General features: G+C 42.0%; 1 protein-coding gene across 2 annotated transcripts; it reads left to right on the top strand.

The window, feature by feature from the left end:
• Positions 1 to 3625: 3625 nt before the first annotated feature.
• LOC311103176 (zinc finger FYVE domain-containing protein 21-like) lies at positions 3626 to 17675 on the top strand. 2 transcript variants are annotated; one of them, XM_084144725.1, is made up of 8 exons: positions 3626 to 3826; positions 11656 to 11706; positions 13053 to 13221; positions 13777 to 13852; positions 14062 to 14153; positions 14546 to 14599; positions 15588 to 15718; positions 15894 to 17675. In XM_084144725.1, the coding sequence occupies exons 1-8, from the start codon at positions 3662 to 3664 to the stop codon at positions 15927 to 15929; spliced, it is 774 nt and encodes a 257-aa protein (XP_084000851.1). In that variant the 5' UTR covers positions 3626 to 3661; the 3' UTR covers positions 15930 to 17675. The 2 variants fall into 2 exon arrangements, with proteins under 2 accessions (XP_084000851.1, XP_084000852.1); XM_084144726.1 differs by lacking the exon at positions 14546 to 14599 and having other exon boundaries at positions 3627 to 3826.
• Positions 17676 to 17709: the final 34 nt, after the last annotated feature.

The following is a 17709-nucleotide window of genomic DNA, read 5'->3' as shown; positions in this document are numbered from 1 at the left end:
CTGTAGCCCATCCCAGCCTTGTGCAGGTCTACAAGTGTATCCCTGATGTTCTTACACAGCTCTCTGGTCTTGGCCATTGTGGAGAGGTTGGAGTCTGTTTGATTGAGTGTGTGGACAGGTGTCTTTTATACAGGTAACGAGTTCAAACAGGTGCAGTTAATACAGGTAATGAGTGGAGAACAGGAGGGCTTCTTAAAGAAAAACGAACAGGTCTGTGAGAGCCGGAATTCTTACTGGTTGGTAGGTGATCAAATACTTATGTCATACAATAAAATGCAAATTAATTACTTAAAAATCATACAATGTGATTTTCTGGATTTTTGTTTTAGATTCCGTCTCTCACAGTTGAAGTGTACCTATGATAAAAATTACAGACCTCTACATGCTTTGTAAGTAGGAAAACCTGTAAAATCGGCAGTGTATCAAATACTTGTTCTCCCCACTGTATATGAAGTTATGAGGCAGGAGCATTGTGTTTCTCAGGATTGTCACAGAACAGAAGATCGCTAGCCAGGCTAGTTTTGATATTATACACTGACTGCACTAGATATTTAACACGAACCTGTTACAGTCAAATGCAATTTCCAGTAATAGCTGAAAAACATTGTTACAATCTAGAGTAGACACATTGTTTAACAATTTGTACCAGTCTGTTTCTCGATGTTGAATGATGAATCAAGAGTAAGACTGTATAAAGAGTGAAATTAAGCTTAAGGACTTGTACTTTATGAATATCCTACCAAAAAGCGATCATTTTTAATAGATATATTATAGGTCTGTCACCAAAGTAAAACGACGCAAATGTGGTGTTCTCAAAACGTTTAAATTAGTGGTTGTTCGTTTCTGGAGCGTGCTTCATTTAGGTTCACTGACATGACCCTACTGACCCCTGACATGGGTTTGGATTGCTTGTTTGGTGGACTGTGTTAACGTGGGCTGTTGATGGGGCTGTGTGATAGCATTATATTATGTAAGGAAGGTGACTGTTACATTTTACTTTAGAAAGCATAGGACCAGGGACACCCCCCAGTCCCTCACCTGGAACATCACTAGTTAGGGTTAAAGACCGGTTAGACTGTCCAAGGAACAGGACCTGTTTTAATGATGAACAAGCTAGCTGAGTGAATACCAGACATTGTTTGAGAATTTCAAGCAGAGGTCTGTGGTATAGTTTACTGTATATTGCAGCTTGTTTGTTAAAAATGATTTAGTGGCTCATGCAGTAACGGGCATAGGCTTTTCTATGCAGAATGCAGTTGGTAATTAGAAAAATGTAACTTTTATCCTCCCTATACAAATGTAGAACACACAACGAAACGTGATTAACTTGTGCAAGCTTTTAGCCTTACCTAGTTATGTATATATTAGATCATACTCATATAACATTGTGGTAACATTGTGCTTGTCAGGACAGAATGTACAAATGTAAGGAACTTTGATATAAGCACAAGCCTGTAAGCTAAGTATGTGTTGGAAGCTCCCATTTGACTGTTGATCAGTTTGTCTGTCATCAACCTGCTTTATTTGTGTTTTTCTCCATTCTGTGTTCACTCAGAGTTACTGGAAAGGTACCACAGTGTCCAACTGATTAAAAAGGCACATAAATTCAGATGGCTAGACATTGAATTCGTGAAGACAAAATGTATGCTTTATATCAGAAGCATTAATTCAAGTATACTGTGTTGAGAGAAAATAGGACCCTATTTCTGAAATGTGATTGCCACTGTGTTTATAACCATATTTTTTCAAACTTAAATGATCATGAAATCCATCTCAAATGCCTGGCCTGTAATTATTTGTTCTTCAATGTATTAATCCTGAAGTCTTTTGCTTTACTGGCAAAACAGCTAACTTTCTCAGTAATGATGATGATAAAGTGAATGAATGAATCTTAAGCTCAAAGACCGGTGTGGTTAATTATTTGAAATTAGGAATCCTATGAGCAGTGGTACTCTGAGTCACTGTTGAGGTGGTGCACATATTCTTATGGAGAAGGGCAACAAGCCCTGAACTAATGGGAAGGTTCGTTTTGCATGGCCAGGTGCACCTGGGGGCCGGAGTTTGCTCATTTTAGACCGTTCCATTGGTTCTTAAAGGAAATCTCCACTCACCCGGTGCACCAGGCCATGCAAAACGAACTCCACCAGTGAAACACTGCTGGGAAATCTTCATGATGACATCACCCTATTGTTAGTGGGTCTTAACAGTCAATGCACCAGCCTCTCTACTGTCCATCCGTTCATTTGATTTTGAAAGTACAATTTTTGTTTGGGGTTGGACCGGAGTGTGTATGTGTGGGGATGTCCTGGGCTACACTGACGATAGGATCACACAATTGGTAACTGCCTAAACTCCCAGCCCCTCCCTTAGGCTGCCTGCTGTGCTGGCTGGATCCGCCCATAAACTGTGGTGAAGTGTTTGTCCTGCAAAAATATATTGTATGGTATAAATTGTATGAATAAAATAATACAAATGTTTTTCTTAGTCCCTCTATATTTTTTGGGTATGATAAAGGAGCATTGGATCATTGAGCAGAGCCCGAGAGAGGAGATAGACACACAGGATAATGAGCATTATCTCACCGCCCCCTACTGGATTTTATGAAGTCCACTATAAATACTGTATCTGTAATCCATCATTTATTACACTTTCAAAAACGGATCTTGTTTAGTGAATCTAAAATCGTTAATGAGTCTTGAACATTTTTTTTTTTTTAAGATACAAGATTAGAAATGATATAGGTGGAGCAATTATTGGTTGTTTGTAGCTATATCATATCATCAAAGTAATCTGTAGTGTTATCCATTGCAAATAACTTGTTTGTTAAACCTAATTTTTCCTAACTGTAAACAGGTTTCCATCCAACCTTTTTATGCGAGTAAAGTACATGTCATGACAGGCCGAATGGAAACAAATGTTTCGATAAACTTTCAAAATGTCGACGAAACAAAATACACTACACAAGGTGGGGTCTTTTTTTGTGTCGGTAAAATGAATTATGCGAGAAATCTCGGTGGAAACGCTTTTATGCGCAAATATCTATATAATAACCATCATATCGAAGTAAACATGGAGTCACGCGATGACATATTGTGTAGTCCTCCCACTACGACTTGTCGGGAAAGCATGCAGTTATTAGGCTACAGATGAAATAAATTATGATGAACTTCACAGGAGACGTATCCACGCGCTCTTGACTAGAGCGCACGTGCCAATACCGGAGTGGGTACACTTGCTATATTTTTTGGTGAGAAAACCATCAGTAGAGTTGAAAATGCGATGGAAACCCATTTAACTTGTATTTTTTATTCGGTACATGGGAATTTAACAACGAAATGTATTTTTATGTGCACTATGTCATCACGCACAGCCTTTTATCTGCAACAATTTGATTTAAACATCTCTGGTGGGAAAATGCGGATATTGTTTTTATGCGGATTTGTGAATTCCGCATGAAAATCTGTCGCCAATTGGATGGAAACCTAGTTTGTGTAGATGTTTTTCCTAAAGTTTCAAGAAAGAATGTGGGTGGGGTCAGAAAACCAAAACAACATTGCTTTTCGTTTGTTCCGGTTCATCACATGACATCAGTGATTATACTCCACGCATTTCTATTGGACAACGGCGCTGTCAATCAAATACGATAGGCGTGTGTTTTAGTATGGGCGAAAAAAAAAAAAACGTTGTTGGTTCTGGAAAAATGTCTTCAGTGCCTGATGGCAAGAAATTGGTTCGAAGCCCAAGTGGACTTCGAATGGTCCCGGAGAATGGAGCGTTTAACAGCCCTTTTTCGTTAGATGAACCCCAGTGGGTCCCGGACAAAGAGGTAAGAGACTATTGGAGAGGAAATAACAAGAGGGCAACGCCGCTCGGACTTGACCCCCGGACTGGGCGTCGCATACTGCTACTGGACACTGTCTGTACTGGACAGTAGCCAGCTAACGTTACTTCTCTCATGATTGATTGCATGACAAAAGGCGTATGTTTTTGTATTTTTATTTTACATTTCGTTTTTTTTTATTTTTTATAACTTCCTAGCTACTTCATTTGTCATGTGTTGGTTTCGTTTTAACAATGCTCAGCAATTTGCAAGCTGTAAATGTGATTCCCTAAAAACACGCCACTTCGATACAACTTCGTCGTGAAGTGACTTTTCGTAGATAGGTTAGGAGAACATTTTCGCAAACTCGCCTAACACTTTTCCTAACCTACTACGTTAATTCTCCTAACCTGTTACGAAAAAGTCGCTTCGGGTCATAGCTGTATCGAAGTGGCGTGGTTTTAGGGAATCAGCTGTAAATGCCAAAGAGTTGCCTGTAGTGTTGTCGCTAACAAGTAGACAGTAACTAGTTGGCTAACTACATTGTCAAGTAGCTAGCTGCTTTGCGTCAGGCTCTACCAAAATACAGAACAAAAGTTGCCACATGCATCAGCAGGTCATTGCTGTTCACATGACTGCAAGTTCATTTGAAAGTTTTTTTCTCTCGCCTTCTCTACGAGATAAATAAAGGTTAAATATATATAGATATATATAGATATATTTGTTTGTTTTAACTAGGCAAGCCAGTTGAGAACAAATTCTTATTTACAATGACGGCCTACGAAAAGGCTCCTGCGGGGACAGGGGCTGGGATTAAAAAAACAAATATAGGACACAACACTACATATAGAGAGATCTAAGACAACCACCTAGCATGGCAGCAACACATGACGACACAGCATGGTAGCAGCACAACATGACAACACCGCATGGTAGCAACATGACAACAACATGGTAGCAACACAACATGGCAGCAGCACAACATGGTACAAACATTATTGGGCACAGACAACAACAGCACAAAGGGCAAGGTAGAGACAACAATACATCACGCGAAGCAGCCACAACTGTCAGTAAGAGTGTCCATGATTGAGTCTTTGAATGAAGAGATGGAGATAAAACTGTCCAGTTTGAGTGTTTTTTGCGTCTTGTTCCAGTCGCTAGCTGCCGCGAACTGAAAAGAGGAGCGACCCATGGATGTGTGTGCTTTGGGGACCTTTAACAGAATGTGACTGGGTTTTGTATGATGTATACATGCCGATAATGGTCCACATGCATCATGATCTAAGCTGGGCAGCCGCCAGTGGGCTCGATGTGCACAGCCGGTAATACGCTCGTGTCCACCGGCGTCCGGTTCGTACACAAGACATTTTTCATTCAGGCTTCAAAGGCTTGGATTTCCTCCTTAACTAGATTTAATGACGAGAAGGTGGAAAAAAACGGCGGAAATATGCGTACTTTGTTCATGTTCACCCATGACTGTGTGGCCACGCACGTCTCCAACTCAATCATCAAGTTTGTAGATGACACAACAGTGGTAGGCCTGATTACCAACAACGACGAGACCGCCTACAGTGAGGAGGTGAGGGCCCTGGCAGAGTGGTGCAAGTAAAATAACCTCTCCCTCAATGTCAACAAAACGAAGGAGCTGATCGTGGACTTCAGGAGACAGCAGAGGGAGCACACCCCCATCCACATAGATGGGGCCGCAGTGGAGAAGGTGAAAAGTTCCTCTGCGTGCACATCACTGACAACGTGAAATGGTCCATCCACACAGGCAGTGTGGTGAAGAAGGCGCAACAGCGCCTCTTCAACTTCAGGAGGCTGAAGAAATTTGGCTTGGCCCCTAAGACCCGCACAAACGTCTACAGATGCACCATTGAGAGCATTCTGTTGGGCTGTATCACCGCCTGGTACGGCAACTGCACCGTCCGCAACCACAGGGCTCTCTAGTGGGTGGTGCGGTCAGCCCAACACATCACCGGGGGCCACTGCCTGCCCTCCACAACACCCTACAGCACCCGGTGTCACAGGAAGGCCAAGTAGATCATCAAGGACCTGAGCCATACTGTTTTACCCACTTCATATGTGTATATAGTGTATTCTAGTCAAGGCTCATCCTATATAACTACTGCTGTACACAACTTTTCTATTCATATACTATCCATAATGTTTATACACACCATCATTTACACTGAACAAAAAATTTAAACGCAATATGTAAAGTGTTGGTTTCATGAGCTGAAATAAAATATCCCAGAAATGTTCCATACGCACAAAAAGCTTATTTCTCTAAAACGTTGTGCAAAAATTTGTTTACATCTCTGTTAGTGAGCATTTCTCCTTTGCCAATATAATCCATCCACCTAACAGGTGTGGCAAATGAAGAAGCTGATTAAACAGAATAATCATTACTCAGTTGCATCTTGTGCTGGGGACAATAAAATACCACTTTAAAATGTGCAGTTTTGTCACACAACACAATGCCACAGATGTCTCAAGTTTTGAGGGAGCGTGCAATTGGCATGCTGACTGCAGGAATGTCCAACAGAGCTGTTGCCAGATAATGAAATGTTCATTTCTCTACCATAAGCTGCCTCAATGTAATTTTAGAGAATTTGTCAGTACGTCCAACTGGCCTCACAACCGCAGACCATGTGTAACCAAGCCAGCCCAGGACCTCCACACATTCCACAGGCCACAATCAACAGCCTCATCAACTCTATGTGAAGGAGATGTTGCACTGCATTAGGCAAATAGGGGCCGCACCAGATACTGACTGGTTTTCTGATCCACACCCCTACCATTCTGTTTTTGAAGGTATCTGTGACCAACAGATGCATATCTGTATTTCCAGTCATGTGAAACCCATATATTAGGGCCTAATATGCTGCTGCTACTCTGTGTATTATTTATGCATAGTCACTTTAACTCTACCCACATGTACATATTACCTCGACTAGCCGGTGCCCCCGCACATTGACTCTGTACCGGTACCCCCCTATATATAGCCTCCCTACTGTTATTTTATTTTACTGCTGCTCTTTAGTTATTAGCTTTTATTTTTTGACTTAACACTTTATTTTTTGTTTTTAATTATTCATATTTTTTTTCTATTTTTTTATTTATTGTGTTTTATTTATTTATTTATTTAAAAAACTGCATTGTTGGTTAAGGGCTTGTAAGTAAGCATTTCACTGTAATGTCTACACCTGTTGTATACGGCGCATGTGGCAAATACAATTTGATTTGAATAAATGTATTTCAATTGACTGATTTTCTTTATATGAACTGTATGTAACTCAGTAAAATCTTTGAAATTGTTGCATTTTATATTTTTGTTCAGTGTACATATATTTCTTAATTTCTTTTAATATTTGGGATTTGCGTGTATTGTTAGGTATTACTGCACTTTTGGAGCTAGGAACACTCGCGATAACATCTGCGGGAATATGTGTACACGACCAATACATTTTATTTTTTTGCGAGTTGATTTTCCACCACCATGCTAGTGTCTTAATGCGTAAGGAATACTACTTCTTGATGTTGCGCCCGGCATTCAGCCAGGAGTAAACAACAGATTGATGCACAGGAGGTTGGTGGAACCTTAATTGGGGAGGACGGGCTCATGGTAATGGCTGGAGCGGAATTAGTGGAATGGTATCAAATACATCGAACACATGGTTTCCATGTGTTTGATGCCATTCCATTTGTCCTCCCCCCAGCAGCCTCCACTGGACTGATGCAACCTGATTGGCTTAACGCGGGGCGCAACATCAGAAAGTAGCATTCCTAGGTATTATTTAGCCACTCTGGTACGGTGGTGGAAAATTGTGTTTAATAAAGAAACATGCCGGGGGGGGGATTCTAACCTCTCGAAATAACTGTTAAACTTATCTAAGCGCCAGACGAGAAGGCATCTACATATAGTGATTGTGTGCGTCAAGGCATTATACCACGTGGACTCAGGTGGCAAAAATAACCATCAATGGGACAACGCACAGATGATTTCTGTGAGCGCTGGTGTGCCATCCTGAACAAATGCTCTATTGATTTAATGACATTAATTGTTGACCAGTTGAAAAATGATTTTATTGAAATGGTTACCACGATTGAAGAGAAACGCACAGCTCTGCAAAGAGCTGTTAATGATGATGGCATATTCAATGAACTGATGAAAACTAACCAAGCGCTCCAGGACAAGTTGTCTACAGAAATAAAGGAGCTTAAAATCAAGAAATTCAGCCAAGACAAAAAAGATAAGGCAGAGGACAAAGTCTGCTTCTGGAGAAACCCTGAAAAAAGAGGTCCTGCTCCTCCTCTCCATGACAGATGCAGGAGGGAGGCCGCTAACTTCTATCCACTCCCGTCTGACCAACGCTCTACAACCAGCGCCTCATCCGCTTCCAGTGCCAGTTGTTTTTATCCAACGAGAGACTGGGCCGACGGAAGTGCGGAGGTGGCCGCGGTCACTCGTACCGACGAGATGCCGTACCCGACGGGGTAAGAAGAAACGACTACCAGAGGCAGAGGGAACCGTTCACACGGTCCCAGAACCAACGGGACTGAGTGTCTTTAATTTATCAAGCAAGATATTGAGTCCTGCCCATGTCTCCTTGCTTAATAAAGGGTTATATTTTGTGCCTACAACTCAGTGCGACGATTTCAATGTTAAGGTAGATATGTTTACGTTTTTTAGAAACATCCGTTAAAGGGAATACTTTAGCTCCCCTAATCGTGATATTTCAACTGAACATGTAGGCTGCTCCCCTGCACATACTCCGACTCCTTTCAGAAGTAAGACTTATTTTGTACCTCCAGCCAATCGCAATCACTCTATTGAAACATATTGCAGACTTGTTGAAAAAGATGTTGGAAATCTCCTTAAGAACAAACAGGAGTACATATCTTTCCATAATTTACCTAAGGATGAAAAACAAGCTTTGCGTGATTTACAATCCGATACGTCAGTCCTTACCTGCCTTGCTGATAAGGGTGGGTCAGTTGTACTCATGGATAGGACAGTTTATGTAAATGAGTGTCAGACAACTACTTGACAACACCTTTTACAAAAAACTCAGAAGTGACCCCACTTCCCAATTTCAGAACACTATCTTTACTGTCCTAGATGGGTATTTAAGTTCTGGTCAAATCACCAAAAAAGAACACAACTTTTTGGCTATTCAACACCCTAAAATTGCCACTTTCTATGCTTTGCCGAAATTACTCAAGAATGTTACAAAACCTCCAGGACGCCCTATTGTAGCGGGCATTGATGCAGTAACATCCCCTTTATCGACCTTTGTTGACTTTTTTATTAGACCACTTGCAGAACAGCTCCCCTCCTTTGTAAAGGACACTAGCAGTATGATCTCTATTATTGAATCTCTTGATCCTCTCCCTGATAATACCTTGTTAGTTACTTTTGATGTTGAGTCGTTATACACAAATATTCCACACGAGGGCGGCATTGAAACCATGGAACATTTTTCTTTTGCAACGTGACCCAAATGAACTACCTTCCAGTGCATGCATTATAACATTGGCTGAAATAGTACTCACACACAACTACTTAATGTTTCTAAATGATTTCTTTATTCAGACGAAGGGTACAGCTATGGGATACCCTATGGCTCCTAACTATGCTAATTTGTATGTGGGTTACATGGAGAAAGTCAATTTTCAATCCTCTCAAAAATGTTTTCTTGCCTAACATTATTATTTCGAAACGGTACATTGATGTTATTTTTGTTCTATGGAGGGGTGATTCAAAACAGCTCCAGGCATTCCATGCTTTTCTAAACTCTTGTTCTAAGCACCTGAGATTTACTATACAATCTGACACACGTCAAATCAGTTTCCTTGATCTTCTGATTTTGTTTGAGGATAATGTTCTATACACTGATCTTTACAGGAAACCTACTGATCGTAACAGTTTGTTGAGGGCTGATAGTTGTCACCCGCTTCCCTTGATAAACAGTTTGCCCTACAGCCAATTCTGTCGAATCAAAAGAATTTGCAAAAAACAATCAGATTTCGACAGAAATATGGCTGAGACGCAAAGAACATTCAAGGAGAGGGGGTACAAAAATGGTCAGATTAATACTGCCATTGAGAAAATTTAAAACAAATCGAGACCTGATCTCTTTCAAGGACAGTCTCGCAAAAAGAAGCATTCTTGAGTTCTAACTGCACACTATTCAAAGTGCTCTGAACAAATTAAGGGAATCGTTCACAAACATTGGCACATTCTAAGATCCGATGAGAGTATCGGTAATGTGTTTTCGGACCCTCCCTTGGTCGTATTCTCGTGGGGCAGAAATCTCAGAGATCAATTGTTAAACTCTGATTTACCACCCCTAAATTTCACTGCAAAACATCTATTTGCGCCTCTACCGGATGGAAACTACAAGTGTAATGGCTGCGCTCAATGCAATGGCACTTACAAATGTAGATCCTTCAAACACCCCCAAACAGGGAAACCGATCCCAATCAAAGGTGTTATTACGTGCTCCACTAAGGCAGTTATTTATCTTATAACTTGGCCTTGTGGTAAAAATTATGTGGGTAAAACAAAGCGCGAATTAAAAGTACCCAGTCGCTGCACACTTTTTGGAAGCGAACCACTCGATTTCGTCCCTACGTTATATCGGCATCGAACATGTCACCCTCCCTAGGAGAGGGGGTGACCTCGATAACTTATTGTTAAAACGAGAAGCTGCCTGGATCTTTAATTTAAAGACCCTTGCTCCCAACGTAGACTTCGATTTGATGCCATTGTTGTGATTATTGTGATTTTGCTATTCATTGTAAATGTTTGTGGGCCTATGTAGCCAAGTTGTATCTATGATCGTATGCTATCTATTCATGTTTTTTGTATGTTCTGTTTATCTGTGAATTAACCAATGATATCAGGCCACACCCGGCCATGATTACAGACACCTGTGTGTGTCCTTTGACACTATATAAAACTAGTGACCCGCAGTGTTTGTCATTATACCCTGATGAAGACAGCTTGTCTGTAGAAACGTTAGTTATTAAATTATTGCATCTGAGCTCCTAGAGTGTGCGCCTCTCCTGTTCTTTTTCAAGTGTTCTACTCTGTTAGCCAGCACCTCGCCTAAATAGGTGCGCGTTTCTTTCGCCTCCATCATAAAGAAAGTACAAATTTTTTACCCACCTTCTCCCAATTAAATCAAGTTGAGGAAATCGAAGCCTTTGCAGCCTTAATGGAGAATGTTTTATGACCGAACTGGTCGCTGGGGGACACGAGTATATTACCTGGTGTGCACATCAAGCCCAGACGATAGTGGAGATCCATAAAGCCCACTAGTGGCTACCCAGGCTAATCATGATCAAGACATGGGTCCACATTGGCAATCACTTGAGTTGCTGTCAGTGATGCTGCCCTTTTTGTGTCCGGTTTAGGGAGGCAGTGAGGCACTGGACTGCAAGAGAATGTCAAAGGAAGAGAACAATAGAGGCAGCGCGCTTGTGTGTGAGAATGTGGGGGATGGGCATGGGTCATAGCTGTGTAGTGAACCTTACAGTAAACCTGTCCAGCAGTTTGTCACAGCTTACTGCCTCTTCACCCATGTGTGTTTGAATGGTCACAGCATCTTAAAGATCAGTGTACATGTGGTGGTATTAAAACAGTCACAGTGTAAGGCTACCTCATTGTCTGTGGGTATGTTACTGTAAGCCTTAAGTTTGTGATCGTCTTAGTGCAAAGGAGAGGTCTTTCGGTAATCCATTTAAACTGAATCAGATTGTTGTGTCCATGTTTGAACTTGAGTGAACCAAAAGTATTGGCTGATGTCCTGTTCCTCTTTCAGTGCCCAAGCTGTATGCAGTGTGACAAAAAATATGACTTCCTTACAAGAAAGGTTTGATTTGCTTTACTATGATCCCATAACATAATATACAATATAAATATAAAAGTATGTGGACACTCCTTCAAATTAGTGGATTCGGCTAGTTCAGGCACACCCGTTGCTGACGGGTGTATAAAATCGAGCACACAACCATGCAATCTCCATAGACAAACACTGGCAGTAGAATGGCCTTACTGAAGAGTTCAGTGACTTTCAAAGTGGCACGGTCATAGGATGCCACCTTTCCAACAAGCCAGTTCGTGAAATTTCTGCCCTGCTAGAGCTGCCCCGGTCAACTGTAAGTGCTGTTATTGTGAAGTGGAAACGTCTAGGAGCAACAACGGCTCAGCTGCGAAGTGGAAGGCCAAACAAGCTTACAGAACAGGACCACCGAGTGCTGAAGCAAAACAAAATTCTGTCCTCGGTTGCAACACTCACTACCAAGTTCCAAACTGCCTCTGGAAGCAACGTCAGCACAACTGTTCATCGGGAGCTTCATGAAATGGGTTTCCATTGCCGAGCAGCCAAAGATCACCATGCACAATGCCAAGCGTCAGCTGGAGTGGTGTAAAGCTCGCCCCCACTGGACTCTGGAGCAGTGGAAACACGTTCTCTGGAGTGATGAATCACGCTTCACCATCTGGAAGTCTGCCAGGAGAACGCTACCTGCCCGAATGCGTAGTGCCAACTGTAAAGTTTGGTGGAGGAGGAATAATGGTCTGGGGCTGTTTTTCATGGTTCGGGCTAGGCCCCTTAGTTCCATTGAAGGGAAATCTTAATGCTACAGCATACAATGACATTCTCGACAAGTCTGTGCTTCCAACTTTGTGGCAACAGTTTGGGGAAGGCCTTTTCCTTTTTCAGCATGACAATGCCCTCGTGCACAAAGCGAAGTCCATACAGAAATGGTTTGTTGAGATCGGTGTGGAAGAACTTGACTGGCCTGCACAGAGCCCTGACCTCAACCCTATCAAACACCTTTGGGATGAATTGGAACTCTTACTGCGAGCCAGGCCTAATTGCCCAACATCAGTGCCCGACCTCGTTCATGCTCTTGTGGCTGAAATGGAAGCAAGTCCCCGCAGCAATGTTCCAACATCTAGTGGAAAGTCTTCCCAGAAGAGTGGAGGCTGTTATAGCAGCAAAGGGGGGACCAACTCCATATTAATGCCCATAATTTTGGAATGAGATGTTCGACGAGCAGGTGTCCACATACTTTTGGTCATGTAGTGTATCAGATAAAATACAGTTGATTATTTTACCTGACTTTGAGCCAAAATGTTGCTTTTGCCAATAGGATACATGGTTTTGCCTGTTATGACCTCTGCTTCCCTTCCTCTTGTTCTGTTGATGTTCAGCACCACTGTCGGCGGTGTGGCCGGTGTTTCTGTGATAAGTGCTGCAGTAAGAAGGTGGCTCTGCCGAGGATGTGCTTCGTCGACCCAGTCCGGCAGTGTGGCGAATGCAGCCTGGTCTCCCAGAAGGAAATGGAGTTCTACGACAAACAGCTCAAAGTGCTTATGGGAGGTGAGTTCAAAGGAATGAATCAATGGTGTAAGGAGGACACCCAAACACACAGACCTGTCCATGTTAACATCTGTGTGTAGAGGGTGGTTTGTGAGCAGGGCTAGGCCTGAGGTGATGCTGTCCTGCCCCGATCTATCCCTTTGTGTCGGTGCAGACCAGTGTAGTTATAAATAGGCCCTTCCACTCTGCTTCACTCAGCCAGGCCCATAATGAAATATCCATTAGCAGCATGGTGAGCTCCAGGGCAAGGGCTGGCTGCAGTGGCGGGGACCTAGAGAGAAAGCCTTGAAGCATGTTGGACTAATGGGGTCATGTTAGCCAGATAGCATGATCAATCAATGCTGTATCCTTAGTATAATCTCTTGTGTACAGACTACGTAAACAACCAAATTAAGACAGATTTTAGTTCTGGGTTTACCAAGATTATCCATTAGTACAACAACACCAATGGACTGTAAGGTATCTACAGTTGGATGGATTATTATAGAATGATTTTTGATTGGCATGCTTTTTTGATTTGACTCACTGGTAACATGACTTCTCTGTCATACTCAGGTGGTTCATTTATTGTCACTTTGGGCACCTCAAAGAAGTCTGAGACCATGATGTGTCGTCTCTCCAACAACCACAGGTATCGTGAGTGTTTTACATTTTACACAGACACAAAGGGAAAATATATAGTTATTTAGGTTAATGCTGGAAGGACATATACTGTATCTGTGCTTTGATAGAACCACTTTAGAAAATGCACATTTTCCAGTTGAAAGACTTTCAGTACATCACTGTCTGACACCTCCTCTCTTGCTCTCTTTTTTCTCCCTCTCTCCTCTCTCCACTCAGGTATCTTTTCTTTGATGGGGAAAGCCATTTTGAGGTGGAGCTGTCTCGGATCTCCAGTATGCAGGTGTTAACGGAGGAGTCCACCCCTGAAGGTAAGGCTCTGGATCAGATGTCCTCTGGTTGTTCGCTCAGCCTGGCTTGATTGCTCTCAGTACAGAGGGCAGTATGATGACAGTACAGCAGCGATACTGTGCAGCTCGTTGAATGCTTATTGATTAAGAGACATGGATTCCGGTGGGTGGAGGAACTAGCTCCATCTCCTCTTTATGACCGGAAGTGTAATCATAAATCCACAGTAAAATTCTGTTGACTTTGTGTCTTTTCATTGTATTGATTTGAAAGCCCTTAACTGATATAACAGCATGGTAGGTATACTGAGGTGGTGGTTGTGCCTGACTGTTTCCTCTCTGCTTTAATATTAACACACTCTCTCCCTCTCTCACTCTGCCTCTGGGCGGCCTGGCCCTTCTCCTTTTGGTCTTAGAGAATGACATTCACACTTACACCAGTCTGCTGGACAGTCAGTATATCTCTGAAGGTTAGCGCTGTTATACTCCCTTGTCCCCCACTCTCCATTATTCCTCCTCATCATAAGTTCATCTGCCTCCAGAGTTTGTGGCCCTGCTTTTGATAAGGATGCCTTTGTTATCATAGTACCGTACATGCATTTTATATCAGTGGTAGAACAAAGGCAACGTTCTTAAAATCCGTGTCCCATGCATGCTTCCATGGGGCAGATCCCCATGTACATCCCAAGATAGTGAGTGTGTTTTACTGTACCTTGCTTAACAACCTGGTCTCAGCATTTCGTATTATTCTGTATGGAAATCCGAGACACTCCATTTAGTATTATATGTTACATTTTGTATGGTATGTATTCATTTGTGGATGTCCATCACCCATTTTGTATGATATGTTACGAATTACAATTTGTATTAATATGTTATGAATTTGTGAAACGTGCAATATGTTACGAAGTTGTAAAATTTACAATATGTTACGAATTTGCCAAACATATGATATGTTACGAATTCTAGCTAGGTGGCTAATGTTAGCTAGCTGGCTAACGTTAGCTAGGCTAGGGGTTAGGGTTAAGTTTAGGAGTTAGGTTAAAGTGTTAAGGAAAGGGTTAGCTGAAAGGCTTAGAGGAAGGGTTAGCTAACATGCTAAGTAGTTGCAAAGTAGCAAAAAAGTAGTAAGTAGTTGAAAAGTTGCTAAAATGCTCAAGTTGTACGTGATGAGATTTGAACTCGCACCTTTGGGTTGATAGACGTTCATGTTATACACTCACCCACCCTAAGTAACAATCTGTCTTATGTAACCATACATTTACATTTTAGTCATTTAGCAGATGCTCTTATCCAGAGCGACTTACAGGTAGTGAGTGCATACATTTTTCGTACTCGCCCCCCGTGGGAAACGAATAAACAACCCTGGTGTTGCAAGCGCCATGCTCTACCATTTACTATGTTATGTTATGTCTAGTCTGAGACCAGGCTGTGTTTAACTGTGTGTGTTGGGTCCAGGAGGAAACTCCAGGGCCAGTGGCATGTTGCTCCACTACAAACCCACTGGCTCTCAGGACCCCCAGCAGTTACGCATGGAGGCAGCAGACGACAAGAAGACCGCCTCCTCATGGCTGGCTGCTATGCACAAGGTACACCACATTTAACAGGCTGGCTTGTGTTTTAATAGGAATATTATATTTGCTACTACTGGAATTTATGTTGTGATATCCAAGCTTCAGACCTGCCATTGCGTACTGTGTGTGTATATGGTTTAATAGTTATTTTGAATAGTTCTGCCTGTACTACGTCTCTGTTCCCTGACAGGCTGCCAAACTGCTGTATGAAGCTCGGGACCAGTGACGCATTGCTAAGATGCCCAGAGACTGAGAGCGATGGCACAGACCAAGTGTTTTCTTTCCTACCCTTCCGTCTCACATTATCTCTAAATGCTGACAGTGCATTTCAGTCACGCTCCATTGAACTATTTTGCCAACCACCCATCTAATGCTGCTATTCATGTAATGCTATCATAGACATAAGACACTTGGCATAACCCTTTCCCTTCACCATCATTCACGTGACAAATGACCTTAAAAGCATAATGTGCTCTATGACACAGTTCAAGTGAAGTTTCTTTGTACATGCTGTCTATACTCTGCTTTCAGTGCTGGCAAATTTGGATCCTTAGCCCTTCCTTATGGATCCACAGATGATTCACTGATTCTAGTTACGTAAATATATATATATATATATATATATATTAAACTCAGCAAAAAAAGAAACGTCCTCTCACTGTTAACTGCGTTTATTTTCAGCAAACTTAACATGTATAAATATTTGTATGACCATAACAAGATTCAACAACTGAGACATAAACTGAACAAGTTCTACAGACATGTGAATGGCCTTACTGAGGAGCTCAGTGACTTTCAACGTGGCACTGTCATAGGATGCCACCTTTCCAACAAGTCAGTTAGTCAAATTTCTGCCCTGCTAGAGCTGCCCGGTCAACAGTAAGTGCTGTTATTGTGAAGTGGAAACGTCTAGGTGCAACTGCTCAGCTGCGAAGTGGTAGGCCACGCTAGCTCACAGAACGGAACCACCGATTGCTGAAGCTCATAAAAATAATCTGTCCTCGGTTGCAACACTCACTACCTGGCGGATACCAGGAGAACTCTACCTGCCCCAATACATAGTGCCAACTGTAAAGTTTGGTTGAGGAGGAATAATGGTCTGGGGCTGTTTTTCATGGTTCGGGCTAGGCCCCTTAGTTCCAGTGAAGGGAAATCTTAATACTACAGCATACAATGACATTCTCGACAAGTCTGTTCTTCCAACTTTGTGGCAACAGTTTGGGGAAGGCCCTTTCCTGTTTCAGCATGACTATGCCCTCGTGCACAAAGCCAGGTCCATACAGAAATGGTTTGTTGAGATCGGTGTGGAAGAACTTGACTGGCCTGCACAGAGCCCTGACCTCAACCCCATCGAACACTTTTGGGATGAATTGGAACGCTGACTGCGAGCCAGGCCTAATCGCCCAACATAAGTGCCCGACCTCACTAATGCTCTTGTGGCTAAATGGAAGCAAGTCCCCGCAGCAATTTTCTAATATCTAGTGGAATGCCTTCCCAGAAGAGTGGAGGCTGTTATAGCAGCAAAGGGGGGACCACCTCCATATTAATGCCCATGATTTTGGAATGAGATGTTCGACAAGCAGGTGTCCACATACTTTTGTTTGTGTGTGTGTTTATTAAATGCTTTAAATGTAGTCCCATACATTGGATTTTTGTATCAACTATTTTGTTAAATATTCATATTTTAACACAATGCTGTGTATGTACTTTTTACAGCTAAAATATTTACTGTAGCTTTTGTAGCACTTGTATACATGTTTTATTCCTACACTACAAGATGACTTAAACATTTTGTTCTCATGTTGGGTGGCTTTACTTTTTATAAATGAATTGCACAGCCACAACCCCAACAAACTAACCCTTAATGTAAGGGTACAATATGCTGTTTAATACAACACTTTTACTCTTCTGTTTTGTTGGCTTATATCCAATTTATTATGCTTCACATACCAAATAAAATACTTAAGACATGTTTTGATTTTTGACCAAATATTTGTATTATTAAA

The sequence above is a fragment of the Coregonus lavaretus genome (assembly GCF_964263955.1).
Source record: "Coregonus lavaretus genome assembly, chromosome: 27".
Lineage (NCBI taxonomy): Eukaryota > Metazoa > Chordata > Actinopteri > Salmoniformes > Salmonidae > Coregonus > Coregonus lavaretus.
Note: the sequence above shows the minus strand (reverse complement) of the source record. Positions and strands in the feature narration are given on the sequence as shown.

Excerpts from the sequence above, each read along its gene's own strand:
- LOC311103176 (XM_084144725.1), top strand. The coding sequence starts at position 3,662 with ATGGGCGAAAAAAAAAAAAACGTTGTTGGTTCTGGAAAAATGTCTTCA. Across the intron at positions 13,222-13,776 it reads GCTCAAAGTGCTTATGGGAG|GTGGTTCATTTATTGTCACT; the intron begins GTGAGTTCAAAG and ends TGTCATACTCAG. Across the intron at positions 15,719-15,893 it reads GGCTGGCTGCTATGCACAAG|GCTGCCAAACTGCTGTATGA; the intron begins GTACACCACATT and ends GTTCCCTGACAG.